General features: G+C 38.0%; 2 protein-coding genes across 2 annotated transcripts in view; both read right to left on the bottom strand.

The window, feature by feature from the left end:
• LOC102314116 (microsomal triglyceride transfer protein) overlaps nucleotides 1–6379 on the bottom strand; it is a gene marked incomplete in the record, with an annotated part of 14228 nt that extends 7849 nt beyond the window's left edge. The window contains 7 exon segments of the mRNA XM_014339990.2: nucleotides 310–460; nucleotides 542–681; nucleotides 779–895; nucleotides 985–1092; nucleotides 3452–3595; nucleotides 3764–3951; nucleotides 5183–6379. Of these exon segments, the coding sequence (XP_014195476.1) occupies nucleotides 310–460; nucleotides 542–681; nucleotides 779–895; nucleotides 985–1092; nucleotides 3452–3595; nucleotides 3764–3951; nucleotides 5183–5243 (909 nt within the window).
• A 4511-nt stretch (nucleotides 6380–10890) lies between these two features.
• LOC102314418 (tetraspanin-5) lies at nucleotides 10891–17085 on the bottom strand (the record flags this gene model as incomplete). Its single annotated transcript, XM_005942055.3, is given in 8 exon segments — nucleotides 10891–12402; nucleotides 12489–12541; nucleotides 14101–14162; nucleotides 14257–14373; nucleotides 15014–15061; nucleotides 16471–16596; nucleotides 16672–16842; nucleotides 16939–17085. Coding segments are annotated over 7 exon segments (684 nt in total), but the record flags the coding sequence as incomplete, so codon positions are not given.
• Nucleotides 17086–17096: the final 11 nt, after the last annotated feature.

Here is a 17096-nt window from a genome sequence, read left to right as displayed (position 1 = left end):
TGTAAAGCGCTTTGGGGTCCTTAGGGACTAGAAAAGCGCTATATAAATACAGGCCATTTACCATTTTACCATATTGCACCAAATCAAAACAACAGTTGCCTGAAGGCGTTCTACACATCTCTATAGTATCTATAGTAGGGAGGGATCCCCAACAATCAGGCAACTCCCCTTATAAGGGGAGAGGAAGGAATAACTGCCTTTTGACAGGAAGAAACCTCTGGCAGAACCAGGGTCAGGGAGGAGCAGCCATAGCATCCATGAGAACAAAGCTGTGTGACAGTGAAGATTTGTAAGTAAACAGTTACTCACCGATGGGCAGCCTTTGCACTCAGATTTGACCTTCTCAGCCGCAATACCAACAGCTGCCAGTTTGGCATCTATTGACTTGACAACTGCAGCAGCATCTTTCCCGGCAGCCTCCAGTGGTCCTGCCTCTGTACCAACCAATTTCAGGCTTTGCCTAGGATAGAAGGAAGTACAATTTGAAGTGTGCAGTTATAAAACACGGAATCTCAGATGAATTCCCAGTCAGGGTACCTACCTGGACAAGACTTTAGCTGCAACAGACCTGCGAGCATTAACAGCCAGGGAGTGCGTTTCTTCAGCCTCAGCTGAGCGGATGAAACCATTTTCAAGTGTGAACACTGTAACAGAACTGGACTTCCTACTCACACCCAGGACCTGGAGGGGGCAGGATTCAGAAATATTTCAGAAATCAGCTTGCAAAAGTTAGTGTTTAGTATGGTTAGAGTTGGAGTTGTTCTGGATGTTGACTGACCTTACTGTGAGTGGTAAATCCAGCCTCTTCTGTCTTACATGTCTCTAGATTCTTGGTTCTTGTTACTTGACCTTTTACTGCCTTGTACTCAACAGTACACCTCCCAGACACATCATTCTGTTTAAACAGACAGCTTGTTTTTATTAGTAACGTACATGGATGTATGTTAAAAATGATTGTGAAATGATGATTGGTTTGTCACTAACCTCTACAACCTTCCCAGTACTGAGCTGCACTTGCAGCAAGCTGGCCAGGCCTCGTTTTAGATTCTTGACTGTTGCAGGTTCTGACCGGTAGGAATAAAATGCTTTTGCCTACAGTGTAGATGTAAAAAGAAAGCAACATGTCAGAGCAGAATTTTATGCTCTCAAACAATGCATATCAAACTGCACCAGCAGTTAAAATAGCAACTGAGGCAAACAACCTTCCGTTTTGTGCATGCTGTAACTGACAATGGCTTTACAGGTGTCAGTTTTCCTTTGCGCACTCGTGTACAGAAACATGTGTGCATAGTTGTGACATCAGGGACTATTTGCATTACGTGCAGGCATTAGCGCTGTTCTTTGAAGTGCAGATAAAAAATGTTAAAAACTTAGAATGACTTTAGCATTAGCACATAAAATAAGAGACCTGAAGGAGAAATAGTATAATCCAATGTTATAATATATTTTCAAATCATTCTAGTTTAAAATATATAAGACCTCACACTTCTACTTTCAACACAAACAAACACACTAGAAGTCTGGAAGTTACTTAAGTAACTTAAGTACTTAAGAGTTGAGTATGTTGAAACAATTGAAAAAGAAACATGTCAGTTCTTTGAGGAGCACACTGAGAGATCCAGGGTGTTTTTAAATCACCTCAAATGTATTATTGATGTTGTAGACACATGCAACACATGGCAAATGGTGCTCTCAGATATATTGTGAATCATGCGGCTGTATCACTCTCAGGCTTTTTGGTAAACAGACTTGAAATGATTTAGATCACTGACCATATATTTAAATTTATCACACCACAAATTTCTCCAATGAGGCTTCAGTTTGGCTCAATAATGGACTTTGACTCTCAGTCATGAGTTTAGGGATCAGCCAGTTACATCACCCTACAGTGTCTCCTTTACAGTATGTAATTTATTCGTGGCCCCCAACCACAATATCAGATAGGACCACCATAAATAGACGCTCCACTGCTACTCTGTGTATTTTTCCTGCCACAGCTTGCCATCGGTAAAAATAAACTAACAACACCAAGGGAGACACTCTTCTATCGTGTTTCACATAAACTCAAAACTTTTGTGAGACTTTCTTGAATCCTGTTACAGAAGTTACAGATCAGTACAAGACACAAATTTAAATAGGTTTGGATGAAGTGTGGCATCCATATCTACCAGTGAAGGCGATGTCTGAAACCAGTCTGAACAACACACAAAAAACTCTTCACTGACTGCACCACACACTGGGTGTGAGAAATAACTGCATCACTTTTTTCCTTCAAAAAGGTTTTAATGTGTTAATAGTGTAATTTTTTTCAAGATTAAAAATGTAAAAATACTAGAATTTAAAAAATAAATTATTACAAATGTGTTAAAATATATGAAAAGTTAAAAGAATTGTTAAAAATTATTATCAGCAAAAAGCCCAAAAATAAATATGAACATATTTTTAAAAATTTAAATTTAATATGTAAAAGTTAAAAATGTTAATAAAAAAAAAGAAAAAAAAAGATATAAAACATATTGAAAAGAGCAAATATAATTATGCCAGATAGTTACATTAAAAAAAAAAAAAAAACTTTTGTTTTGTTTTCTCTGCAAATTTTATATTTTTCATTGTCTCAGTTTTCACATATTAAAAATGTGTTAAAAACAAATCAAAATTCAAAACATTTGAAAAATAGAAAAAAAAACAACCCACAAAAATCATTTTTTTATTATATTATCGTCTAGCTTTTCTATCTAGTCAGGATTTTCTAGATGAGCAGTTTTTATATATTTTGTATAATTTATTTCAATGACATTTATTTAACTTTCAACCCTTTTTTTGCAGGTTGTGCTCTCTTCATAGAACACACTGCTTCAAACAAGTTATTGCAGGTCTTTGTATTATACTGTATTGCATTGCAATGTATACATTTTTAATACATTGTTAAATGTGACAATTATTGAATGAAAACTGGTTACAAAGACTTATTAGATTTGTTTTAACAAGCTGCCAACATGAAAGTTCAGTCTCATCACGCTTCATGCTCGTCTAAAGTATAAAGCTTTGAAACCGACCATATAATAATTATTATATTTAATTATTAAATAATTATTAAATAATTATTAAAGTTTTAAGCCCAAAGTCCCTCATTTAGTCAGACTCCATCATTCATTCATTCACTTATTGACCCTTTGAACCAGCTGACCTTTGCACATGCATGCACACATCTGTCTGGTATTTCCGCTGCCAGCATCATCACTTCAGTATAATGAAAGTACACTCATTAACTCTCTGATGACAGCAACAGTGCTGTGAGTTCTGCAAGGACAGTACTGACTTTCTATCACTACCTATATCAGCATGCCTTCCATTTAAAAGAGAAGAAGAAAATAATGATTGTCATTCCGAAAATGCTGACAATTACATTAGGTCAGAGATTCCTTTGAAGGTACAACAGTGGTTTTCTTACCTTTCCATTTTTTAGATGCACCAAGAAAGGCTTTGTTAGAGCTGCTAGTTTATTTTTTCCCAAAATACTTTCGGTTGTGGATCCATGTAGGATGTTCTTTTTCTCTGATCTGGGCGACACAGGCTCTATCCTCAAATTTGAGATCTGTTAAAGAGAGATTGATTAATTATAACAAAAAGCTTCTTTTCTTCTTGTTCTATCACAAGCTAGCTTGAGTAAAACGTTTCATTCAAATGAATTTGGAGTTAACATTAAATTAATGTACGATATAATCTCATTATGTCCTCTCAGCATAGATTCGGGTCCACATACCGCCAGTTGAATCAGCTGGTCGTCCTTGTTGCTCTGATCTCTCCAAACCAGATTAACGTTCACATCACTTGAGATCTTGTAGCCAGCACTGCCCTCTTTTGACCCCCTGGCTCTGTCTACCAGAACCTCAGTGGTGTAGCTGAATTTGTACAGCTGGTTGTTGTTCAACCGGGGTCCAGCAGCAGCACCTGAAGAAACACAGGAAGCACAGCTTGTGAACAAACATCGGGTTACGATTATCTGTGAAAAGACTTTTAGCTCAGACAATGCATCATTATTACGATTATGATTACTATTATTATCATGAGAGTGAAATAGTAATCCACCACTTCAAAAAGCAAGTGTTTGTCATTTTTAAGAGAATAATGTTGTGTGTAGTTAAATCATTGAGGCTCCAAATTCTTACATTTGAGGAATAGTTGCTGATAAGCTGATAGTGTTTCTCAGAAAATCACATCAATAACACAACAGCTCAGGTTTGTAGAAAGTCTAAGACATAATTTGGTCATTTATTTCATTTGAAAAGTTTCTGCTTAGTAGAAAACTTTAAATGCCATCAAATAAATAGCTCTTAGACTGATTATTAAAACACTTAAAGTGATGTGCAGATTTGAAAGTTTAGAGCTTTTAATTTAACTTCAGAGCAATGCTGAGATGAACTGAGGTGCTGCATACACTGCCAGTTATATCAAAGTAACTTGTTCATATTAAAAACATATATTTTGCAACAAATTCCCTGATATAAATGGACAAACTGCATAGTGGGTACGTTTGTAGAGCTGTTGTGATTCAATCAGCGGTCATTTAACTGGGTGTGCTCCAAGTGAGAGAAGATAAAACTCTCTCCCGGGCTCTATTAGTGACACCCTTTATGAGATTACTCCACAGGGGAAGACAGACTGACGTGTCAGTATTTGATTTCATCATGGGTCACTGTGCACCCTGAAGCCTATTTGATCAGTTTGTGGATCTTTTTGCTCCCTGGGAAACCTCAAAGGATATTTCAGAGAGATCTGAAGCCAGTCATCATTACAAATGGCACATATTACGTGCTTTTATGTTAGGTCTCCTTTACCTCTTATAAGCTGGTGATTTCATCAAATAGCACTATATGGGAAGCCACTCTACTGACATTGAATGTGGTGGTTGTTTTCCTGCCAGCATTCATTCATTTGTGCCTTTGAAAGTTTCAGTGTCTCAGAAGCAAGAAGCAAGGAACAACAAGCCCATCAGTAACTAACAAACATTTCTTTTCTGTAAACGCCTCAAGAAAACAGCAAAGTGCCAGAGTTTTGACCAATACCTACAAATCAAGATATCAATCTTCTAGTCCCAAATAAACTCAATCAGGCTTCGCTATAACTGACAGCTTTCCTCTAAACATCCCCAAAGTCCCCTCAGAAAGACTCATCAACTCACCTTTGGCAGAAGCTGAGACAGATATGGCTGCACAAATCAAGAACACAACAAAAGTCAGCATTGTGCGTCCTCTCTCTGCGGCCAGATGAATTTAAAAATCAGTCAATGAATGGATGAAGTGGCACCACAGGGCCAAAAAAAAGGAAAGGCAAAGCAGCTCCAAGCTTCTTCTGCTTTGTTTTATCGGAGCGGAGGGCAGACTCCAAACTCCACGCTCAAGTACTAAGTACGAGATAACCAGCAAATCATTAACTTCAGCAGCACAGGTTTGACAGGAACATCTGCTATCCACAGATGCAGCCATGTGTCCCCTTTTTAATGCGGCGGTGTAGCGTCTGAGTCTGCGCGAGGGCTTAATCAATGAGACCGGGTTATCTGATTGACTCAAGTCATCAAGTAAGTGAGACAAGCCGTCTGATTTATTTCAGCTCCCCAGGTTATTCCCCTCGACTGATCAGCAGAGTAAAGTTACTTTAAAAATAAAAGTGCGAAAATATCAGAATGAATGAGTTTAAGAGAGAGAAACAACTTTCGCCTTATTTCATCTGCAGTGAACAGTCGAGACTTTGTCGTCGAGTCTTGGTTTGGAGGAAATGGGCAGTCTGTCGGAGAAACCAGCCCCGTAGCTCAGATTACAGCATCTCAGTGTAGGCTGTAAAAACGCAAAATTCTACCGTGGGCCCGAATATTTAGTGTGTGGGTTATTACCGCGATATATAAAACTGTAGATGTGTAGTTTCCCTCGTGCAGATGCATTAATTCCTGCAAAACTCAGTCTGTTTAATGAAAGCCGCTGTTGATTAAGGACCTACCAATTGGAATGGCTCCTGTAGGCCAGACTGTGTTTCAACTGAGATCCGTTTAGATATTTACTGTTTATTTGGCTGTTTGTTTCTTAGCAGAGCCTGAACACACACAAAAAAAACATATTGGTTGAATTAAAAAAAAAAAAGTTTCTAGTCATGTATGAAAACACACCTGCCACTTGGTGACTGTAAAGGGGTTGTCCCAGCCCTGTAGCTAGGCAGATGTGTGGTTGTGGAGAGATAATGTAAGTATGGAAAATGTCCTTGTAGAAAATCATGCTGTGAAACAAGCCATGCCATTGTTTTAACATTTACCACGTGGCTCCATTGGTAGTGGTTTACACATCTGCTCACAAGTCAAAGATTCCAGGTTTAATTCTGGAGACACACATCAGCAGGAGCTGGGTGCACAGTGACCCATATTTATTTTATTCATAAAAAATAAAATAAAATCATGCAGAGCTACCTGCTGTGGTGACCTCTTGTGAATAAGGGAGCAGCTGGAAGTAGCCTTACTGAGATGAGCCCAAAAATGTATTTTTTTAACCAGTAATAATAAAATATCTCATGGCTATTTTCAAGTAAACAAGTGAATCCTGATGCATCAACGCTGGATGCAGCAGTTCCAGTGTAGCAGTGGGGATGATGGTGATGATGATCAGTATGATGTATGATTTCTATAAAATTAGATTTAAAAACGACCTCTTTTTTTCATAATTTACTGATAACAAACTCCAACAACTGGAAAGTAAATACTGTGAACTATAGTCAGCAGCCAAAAAAGCTGTTAGGCTTTTCTGGTGGACTCAACATCTGTCACAGATTATCTGCAGATAAGAGAGAAGGATGTGTGTTATGGCCTGTGGCATACTGACTAAAAGTAACAGTACAAACACAGGTACAGAACAAAAAAATGAGTTTGGATACCTTAGATAAAGCAGAAAAATTACAATAACAAGACCAAATATGGTGGCTCTTTGAGACACAGATTTTACTAATGTCTTAATATATCTTAATATTGCATACATATTCATTGTTAAAATTTAAACCTACATATTATTTAAATGTATTGGCTTGTTTTCCAAGTGAAAAAAAAAAGATGTCTTGCCATAAGAACCCACCTATTTTCTTCAACTTATCCAGTTCAGTGTTATGGGGATGGTTATCCCAGCAGTTACAGGGCAAGAGAAAGGGAAAAACCTTGTACTGGTCACCAGTCTACTGACAGACCCTTCATGCTAATATTCACACCTCTGAATTTTGACTTGCCAGTTAACCTAACCTGTGTGTGTTTTAGGATGGGGAGAACATGTAAACTCCACTCAGAAAGGCCCCAGCAAACTGGTGGATTCAAATACATCCATCACATGTATGGGGATCACGAGTAAACCTAACAAGCATGTCTTTACCCTGTGGTAGGGAGCAGCGTACCCAGAGGGAACCCACACAGAGAAAATGAGAACATGCAAACTCTGATTGATGCAAAATATTTTTATTAATGGTAAATGGCCTGTATTTATATAGCGCTTTACTAGTCCCTAAGGACCCCAAAGCGCTTTACATATCCAGTCATCCACCCATTCACGCACACATTCACGGCAAGCTACATTGTAGCCACAGCCACCCTGGGGCGCACTGACAGAGGCGAGGCTGCCGGACACTGGCGCCACCGAGCCCTCTGACCACCACCAGTAGGCAACGGGTGAAGTGTCTTGCCCAAGGACACAACGACCGAGACTGTCCAAGCCGGGGCTCGAACCGGCAACCTTCCGATTACAAGGCGAACTCCCAACTCTTGAGCCACGATCACCCCATCAATTAATAACAAACAGCCATTCCATTTATAGTTGCTGCATTTTTATGACATAGACATGAGTTTTAATTATTCAGTGACTTCTTTCACATGCAAACAAATTGCAGATGCTGGTGTCCCCACACTGCAAAGTAAAGGAGTTACGATTATGTTATTCATAGAAGAAGAATTATAGCCTTAGCATGTTTCCATCCACCAAGATTAGTTTAACGATTTATTGGTCGAAAACTGACAAAAAAGTCTTATAACATAAAAAGTATTATTGCTACAAGTGTGGTGTGTATTGTCAATATACAGAAAGTACCATATAAAGATTTAAATTGTCATGTCATTTGACATCTGACCTCTACTTCAAGGTCAAAATGATGATACGATACAGAGTTATTTAAAGCTACGTTCCTTACTGCCATTGTTTATAGTGATAATTTCCAGGCTTATAGGAACGATATATGAGGATTCTAAATGTCACATTACTCTGGAGCTCTGACCTTTTCTTCAAGGTTAAATACGGTCAAACTTTCACAAAATAAACACCCTATAATCTTCATATAAGTTATTCAAGTCCAGTTATTTACAAGTCAGTACCTCTTTTCCATCACCTACTCCTACATAACATTTAGCTAAAATATCAAACAACATTCAAGTAAAAGTAAATACTGCCCAGTGTCTGAGCTGCCTTGGTGGAGATTTGCTTTCTCAGTGCGCTTCTTGGAAATCTGGATTTAAAAAAACAAGAAACAAACTCCAAACAATGCCATTAGATTGGCACTCATAATCAAAGTACAGAGGAGTGGACACGTTTGAGAGGAAAACTGATTACTATTAACTGATTAGTGGGCACGTGTCAACCTTTTTTTTCCTCTTTACAGCCTGAAAAGGATCAAAACTCACACTGAGGCAGATAACACCCAATGTATGCCAAAGGTCAGTTCCTGATAACTCAGAAAACAGATACTGCATGCTGGTTATCTGCGATATGTTGATAGGAAAATAAGTGTATGTGTGTGTGGTTCTAATCTAATTAACACATGTACCATTGCTCTCACTAACTCATCTGAAGGCTAACATCATATCTGAATACACACCTAATTTTAGCATTTGTAATAGCTAAAATGTAATCATAAATAATTACTGAGTAGCACAACTGAGAACACATAATGTACTGGTGATTGCTGGCTAGTGAACAACAATGGCAGCAGCTAAGCCACATTGGAGTGTATGTGTACTTTATATGAAAGTTAAATCAAGTTACATCCAACAAGTGTTACAGGATCCAAAACTTTTATTTTTAAAATCCATATCTCATAGTTAAACTTTATTTTTCAGATATTATCCAAAATCAAACTTTAAATTGAATTTTAAATGGTATGTTGTTACCTCCATTTGTTGACGTAATGGATTATCAACTACATGTTGAACTGACTGAGCTAAAACACTGAAAGGATCTCATCTACCATGAACTCAAATTTTCTTTAAGGTCATTTAAAAGATGAATACTTAACTGTTTAATTCCAGCAAAGCCTGAAACTTGCCATGCTGTGTTGTCATACTCACCAGCTACCTTATTAGGCAGCCCTTTTCAGCTTCTCATTAGGCACGTTGACATTGGTCAAGATGACCTGCCGAAGTTCAAACTGAGCATCAGAATGGGGAACCAAAAGTTAAATTTCTGGCTCGACTTCACCTACTTCAAAGCTGTGTGAAAAAGATCAATATTCTAACGAGGCTGAAGCTACAGCAACACTTTAATACTTTATGATGCATTTTTTAAGCTTCAACATCATCAGAATGGGGACAAAAAAGTGATTTAAGTGATTCTGAACGTGGCATGGTTGATGGTGTCAGACAGGCTGATCTCAGTATTTCAGAAACTGTTGATATACTGAAATTTCTCCACACAACCATCTCTAGGGGTTTACAGAGAATGGTCTGAAACAGAGAAAATGAGCGGCAGTTCTCTGCGTGAAGATGCCTTGTTGGAGGAGAACGACCCAACTGCTTTTAGCTGATAGGAAGGTAACAGTAGCTCAAATAACCCCTTGTTGCAACCAAGGTCTGCAGAAGAACATCTCTGAACACATAACCTTTTAAATCTTGAAGCAGCTACTGCAGCAGAAGACCACACCAGGTGCCACTCCTGTCAGCAAACATCAGAAAACTGAGGCTACAATTCACAGATTCACCAAAATTGAACAACAGATGAGTTAAAAAGCAGTTTTGATTTCTACTGAAAGATTTGGATCAGAATTTCTTGACACACGTTTGGCCTTTTAGTATCAGCTAAATATATTTTAAACCCCACAGCCTACCTGAGTGTTGTTGCTGACCATGTCCATCTCTTTATGACCACATTGTTCCCATCTTCTGATGGCTCTTCCAGCAAGATAACACACATTTTCACAAATGACAATGAGTTCATTGTACTCAAACGGCCTTCATAGTCAACAGAGCTCAATCCGAAAGAGTACCTTTGGAAGGTGGAGGGACAGGAACTTTACATCATGTATACAGCTGACAAATCTGCATCAACTGTGTGATGCTATCATGTTAATATGGACTAAAACCTCTGAGCACCTTACTGATTCTGTGCCACAAAGAATTAAAGGAGCTGAAGGTCCAACCTGGTACGACAAAGTGTGACTAATGAAGTAAGTGGGGAGTCATTTTCTTGACACAAGCCACAGCAGTGCTTTTCCTATTTTTTCTTTCCCACCCATCACAGGCTCACTTCTCTGCTAACATTTTGACCTCAGTGAGGTCATAATCCCGGGGTTGTCGACCCCAGCATATGTTTTAATAATATTATTATTATTGCTTGAGTGTACCACGCCTTTAGTTTCAGTATATGAAAACCGTACGCAAATTAAACCTAAAAATATGTGATACCCACAGCTGGAGACCAGTTGGAGGGTTACAGTGAAAAAAAGGTCCAACATATATTTTGTTTTAAACACAAGATGGAGGTAGTGAGTTGTCATTCACCCAGTCACACTGGAGTACAATTCCTCTACCATTAATTTTAGTCTGAGGTAAGTGCGGTATCAGTGTAACATATTATCCAGACAAAGTATACACAGAAATAGACAAAATAATACAAAGAACAACATTTATTCAGATGTATCTACATCTTATCACAATCCAGTCATTTACAAGAATCAGGAGTACACGTGAAAGAAAAGTGTGGTTATAATCGGGAGTATGTAGAAATCGCAAATATGGCACTAAGTGGTAGGTAAACAGATATCTGACACCATTTTGGCATTCTAACATTTTCTCAGTATAAGATTATACATGTGGTAGAAACCAGAAACACATTGATTAATATCATTTTGTCATCAGCTGCAGAGAAAAAGTTCACAGGTTCACATGTCCTTTACATTAAATGGCTTTTTTCACTCTGTTAAGAGAAAACTTTGTGTTATTGTTTAATATCACTGAATTTTTAATAAATGCTGATGACAGAGCTTGCGCGCTCTACTTTCAAGTACTGTGCATTTGTAAATTAAATAATTTACTTCTATGTTCAATTAAGTGCCAACAAGCAGTAAAAAAAAAGTAAAAATCTAACAAATAAGAGTTTTCACGATTTCAACACACTGGCCACAACTAAAAATAAAGGCAAATTAATGAAGGTATGACAGAACACTAATGGACAAAAAGATTGTGTGCAAAGAAGGTGACTACACTAAAAAAGTCCCCAAACCCATTTTCAAGGTGACACTTATGAAGTACCAGGATGTTACATAAGCATATTATGGAAAGTTCCCCCTCCAGTGGCTGCTGCTTGACCAGATAACAGTCTGTCATGACAAAAAGCCGAACAGCTGAAATGAACTTCATTATCCTCTGTCCTCTGTGAAGATTAAAGTGCTTAAGGCTGAGTTTTGATTAGATGCCACATCGTTGGGTTTCTCTCAGTACATGTATTACATTATTTTGTCATTCTTTCCAAGAAAAGCAAGTTTACAAAGCCGAACACATCCATCACGTCTCTTCGTGAAACTACACGGTGACTACATCCCCCATAAGTCAAACTGCAATCTGTAACAGTGTCCACATCTAAAGTTCGTTCTCTTAAGTAGACTCCATCAAACATTCAACAAAGTGCTAACCAGCCGATTCAATCGAAATTACTATTTTACAAATACTTTAAAATACTTAACACAGTTAGAAGCCGATGTCCTATCAAGAGACAAAAGGCATGCAGTGCATTTCCAGAATCACTTTTATCTTCTTACACACCCTTTACATGCAGCTGTTAAAAAACTGCAGCTGTGAGACATATAAAACCACAGACCATATTCTAAATGAAGCACTACCTCAGAGAAACGCCGTCTCCGCTTGTTATCTGGGCAAAACACATTACCTTCCTGGCTTCTTCAACACAGCCTTTACTGTAACTGTAGCTTTTACTGAAATATTATTTTCCATTGTTTTTGTGTGTATAGTAGTATACTTCAGAGGGGGGGTGCTTCATTTAAAATACAGTAACTCTAAAAATAATTCTAAATTTACTATTTACATATGAGCGAGACTCTTCATACTGCACATTTTAGGTGACTAAAGTACTTCCCTTCAACGCTGGCATCCGAGCCGCAGTCCTGTAAAAATTAAATAAAATAAAAATATAAAAAACATCGGAGGAGATCGATAATTTATACTGCTATATTGATCTCAAAGCGCTTACCTTGTACATCTTTCTTGCCTTTGAAAACTCTCTGGAGGTCTTAGGTAAACAAACTGCACAAAAACAGGAAGCAGATTTATGAATCGGAACAATAAAACAACCAAGACAATAAAAAGCACAAGCAAAATAAGCTTTGTTTGCAACACTGAGAAGCAGAGGGTTAGTTAATACAACATGCTTATTTTGTGAATTATGATCCCATATAGAATGAAATAAATAACCAAGATGGCGACAGGAAAACGCTGACTAAATAGTCAACCTTCAAAGCAGGACTTTGCAAAGCAGCGGGTGATGGTGGTATTTAGAGGTTTGTGTGGGCTGCAGCACATTTTCAAGTTTCCAATTGGGTGGATGTTTTTTAAGTTTTAGAATAACTGGGGCAGCTTGTTTCCTTACATTACACTTGCCATTAGCACTAATGATGTAATACTGATGAAGCTGTTTGTGATTCTTTTTGTTTTTAAGTTCAAGATGTTTGCAACAACGTTTAATTTTTTCATCAGAGCGCCTTTCTAGCCTGACGGTGGTGCTTTGCAGAAAGTCCCTGAATAACCAAAGTTACCACAAAGCAACTCAGTATGTGACAATTCACACAATTATCTCACTTGGAAGCAAAGATATCAACCTGCTGGTGTTAATACAGGGAAACTCAGGCAATTTCAAATTCAGGACTTCATTTGTGGACCTGGAATGTGTTTTCAAAACGTTGTTACATTTATTATTATATTACATGTTTATTTCATTCTGAACCATAATACACCCAAAGCCAACTCTACAGCCGCCAACTAATTTTTAACAACGAAATCATGCTTGTAAGACGTGACACACATAATGCATCATTTTAGATTAAAATAATTCATGACAGTAGGAGTTTATTCTGTTAAACCTTTTTTTAGTTCCAAAACATTTTCGGTGCATTACAATATCTAGTAAAAACAGAGACGGAACGCTTTTGCCAGGCTTGCTGCACTTTGTGCGATTCATCTTTCCATATTTAGTTGTGACTAAATAAAATTTCATTGCCGATACAAATTATCGTCACCACTGAGTTACGTATGTTGAACATGACACATAAAAGCAAAGATACGCTATGATCATTATAGTCAGGTGTAACTGTCATTTTAAAGAGGACTAAGAAAAATTGAAACGATACTAAACAAAAGAATTATAGTATAGTTTAAAGAAAAATACTCTGTTGTGCTTTTTTTTTATTTTCAAGTGTTAATATAGTCCAAATTTATAAATACCAATAGTTGTAAAGCTTTTCAAATAATTAAAGCTTTTGTGCAACTGTCCAATAATTTGTATGTTCTTCCATGTCAGGGTGTTGCAACCATAATCGTGAGACTTTTATTATGAAGGTTTACATACAAAAGTAATAATAGTCAAAAGGATATTTCATAATACACAAGCAGCCCTGCCCATCAGGTCTTTATGGCTGCCTGAAGAGGTTTTTAATGCTCTCTTAAATATGGAGCCGCTAAATTTAACTCATGTAGTTATGTTAAGTTAAATTACAAAATAAACCCCTACAAGCCGTGAACTGATTTACAAAAATTATGCACTCAGACACAAAATTTGACGCGTCACCCTGATGACCCTTGCTACCTACCAACTCTCTCTCACAGCCTCGATGTCGCTCACGAGATTTTGCGCTAAACAGATGCCAAAAATCTAAAAAAAAAAAAAAGAAAAAAAGGAAAACAAATTGTTAGGTAATGGAAAAAAATGACAAAAGCTCAGATGTTTAGGACAAACTGATCCCCACCTGCAGTAATGCAATCCCAATAAATATGCCTGCCACCACTGTCAGGTTATCTTGAAGCCACTTCTCAAACTGTGGTACGCAGCCTTTGATATAGATGAATGACCTCTGGTCAGAGTCCTGTCAAAACAATTACAAGTCAAACCAATACTCCAGCGTGATAGTCAAGTTCATCTGAAATATATTTGGTTTTATTTTGCTGCACGACACTTAACAACACAGTTATTTTTAATAGCACATGATTCCCCTTTTCATTTTGCGGTTTCCCCTAAAGCCCTCCACAGCAAAATGCCTCTGATCCAGTGTTACGTAGTCGTTAACACACACTCGGCTCACTGTTTTCCTCCTCTGACTCTTGTTAAAACTGCTTCACTCTGGCTCACATTTAAAGTCAAGAAAACAAACAGAGCCTTTTTTCCTTACATTACGCTGGCCGTGCAGTAAGGCCAAAGCTAATGACAGGCGGGGGAGGGGATTTCAATTCCCATTGCATTGCTGCTGCATGAGTAATGCCACAAGGCCCAAAGTGTTGATGGAGAGCCAGCTGCTGTATTTTCACGAGTGAGGAGTTGAGAAACATACTGAAAGAGGAATATTGTGTCCAGGGTGGAGCAACTGACGACCTCATATAGCCATATAAACCTCCCTGAGGCAAAATAAGCCAGAACAATTCATGCTTTCTACTCTTTTCTATTCCTTTTATTTTTTACATCAGGGTCTCAGTCTCGGTGATAAATTTAAGTTTCCGTTTGTAGCTCACCGGTTTTGCTCGGATGTCGTATCCACACTGAGTGTTAATGACGTCCTCCTGCGAAGAGAAGACACACATGCATTTTTAGATTAGCTAGAGATTCTAGACTGGCCTTTACAGTGAAAAACAATAAAACATGCATACACATTAAAAACTGTAAAACTAGATGATCATGAGTAAAACTCACCAATCCATGGTTATACAGTTACTGTGAAGATTTTTGCATATAAACCAAGGATTTGTTTATGTTTGCTTGCCTATTATATTCTATTTGTGAAGATTAAACGACTCCAACGTTTTGTGTGCAAGGATGCATCTGCCTTTCTGGTCAGGTTAACCTTTATAAGACTGTGTGGGACCACAGCTGCAGAAACTTGGGCTACAGTAACATTTAACTCCCAGAAGTCAAATTTTGTTCTCTTAGACTTCTGAAAACAACAAATAAAAACTTTAGTGGGCAGATCATTAAAATAAAATGTGTAAAACACCGCTGACAAAGGGCAATGTTTGAGAATAAAGTCTGGTGGAAATCTTTTCCTTAATGGTCAGCCAAAATGAAATGGCTTCACTGGATGTGGCGTCACAGACAGAGGGATTGCTTGGCAGAGGTTTCTGGTAAACCTTTGCCTTTTCCTTAGATCCATAGAGCAGAGGAAAAGGTTTAAAAGAAGTCAAACTTCCAGCAGCATTTGTAGCAATGTAAAAAAAAAACACTAAAAGCATTTCAGCTTTTGGATGTCATTTTTATGGCATTTAAAGATGGTAACAAAACTAATTTTAAATGTCACCTTTTATTTTAAATTAATACTTTTTGATGGAAAGCTAGCAGCAAAAAAAACAACAACTTTCAACTGACTTGAAACTGGCTGATAAAGACCTGACCTGAAATATAACCACAAAAGACACCTGCTGCACAACCCAACTAAACAATTAAAATAAAAAAAAATGAAAATGTTTTGATATGGTAGACACATTAAGAGCACACGGTGCCTTTGAAAAACAACTTTTTTAAATCCAAGTGTTTCCTTTTTTTTCCCATATAGAGAATGACCTTGGTGGGACAGCGTGTCCTTGGATTGTCAAATAAAACCCTTCCTGAGTCTGTTTTTCTGAAGAAAAATGCTGTCACTGCTGCGCACAGTAAGCAGCAGTTAAGAGTATTTTTCTGCCAAAAAATGCCTCGGTCCAGAGTCCCACCCATCCGCTTTCAGACTCTGACTTGCAGTCAGGGCCTGACACGACTAAACACAGCGTCCTGAGCGTCCTGTTGGATGCAAGCCATCGTCGCTCATAGCGTCACTGCTTCTTCTGGAGAACATAGATTACAAGCTGTCTGTGACAAGAAAGCCCTTCAAAACTTCCCCTCAAGTCTTGTAGTTTCAGCATGTTAAAAATTATTTTAAACTCTAACAAAGGACACAAAAACACCAACAGCCACAACGTTATCTTGTGATAGAGAGACATACCGCTGGATCTTTGGTGCAGCAGGAAAAGGGCACTCCACATTTTTCACGACTCGGGTTTGAATCAGTACAGTTGAAGTAGATGTTCAAATTCCAGTCATCAGCCCCAAAAGCTCCACAACACTCCCACTGCAATAACATATAAAATACAAGGTAAAAATACTAGAAAGAAATCGGTGCCACAAATAAAGAAACGTTGCTTACATATTCCTGGGTGAAGTCGATCAGGTTCTGCAGATCAATGTCATCTCTGTAGGCCCGAATGTTGTTATTAATGAAAAAATTGAGCTGGTCCTTGATCCAGTCTTTGAAGACAAAGGCCAGGACTCCAGCAGTCAGCTCAAGAAAGAAAATAATGCCCAGGAACACGGAGAACTGAAAAACATGAGAATTTTCTGAATATAATAACTGTTATGAAAACAAGAAATATAAAGAATTATAGATTTCTGAGAAAGCCTTTAACAAACATACAAACTTGAGCAGGAAAGAGTTTTCCCGCAGCGCTCCAATGCAACCAGCAAACCCGAGAATGAACATCACACCACCCACGACAAGGAAGAGCCAGACAGGGTCAAAGCCCCCCAGGTCAGTGATGGATGAGATGTTGGACAGAACACCCTGGGAGCAAA

This window comes from Haplochromis burtoni, unplaced genomic scaffold (genome assembly GCF_018398535.1).
Source record: "Haplochromis burtoni strain Fernald_Lab_line unplaced genomic scaffold, NCSU_Asbu1 Contig_328, whole genome shotgun sequence".
Classification (NCBI taxonomy): Eukaryota; Metazoa; Chordata; class Actinopteri; order Cichliformes; family Cichlidae; genus Haplochromis; species Haplochromis burtoni.
Note: the sequence above shows the minus strand (reverse complement) of the source record. Positions and strands in the feature narration are given on the sequence as shown.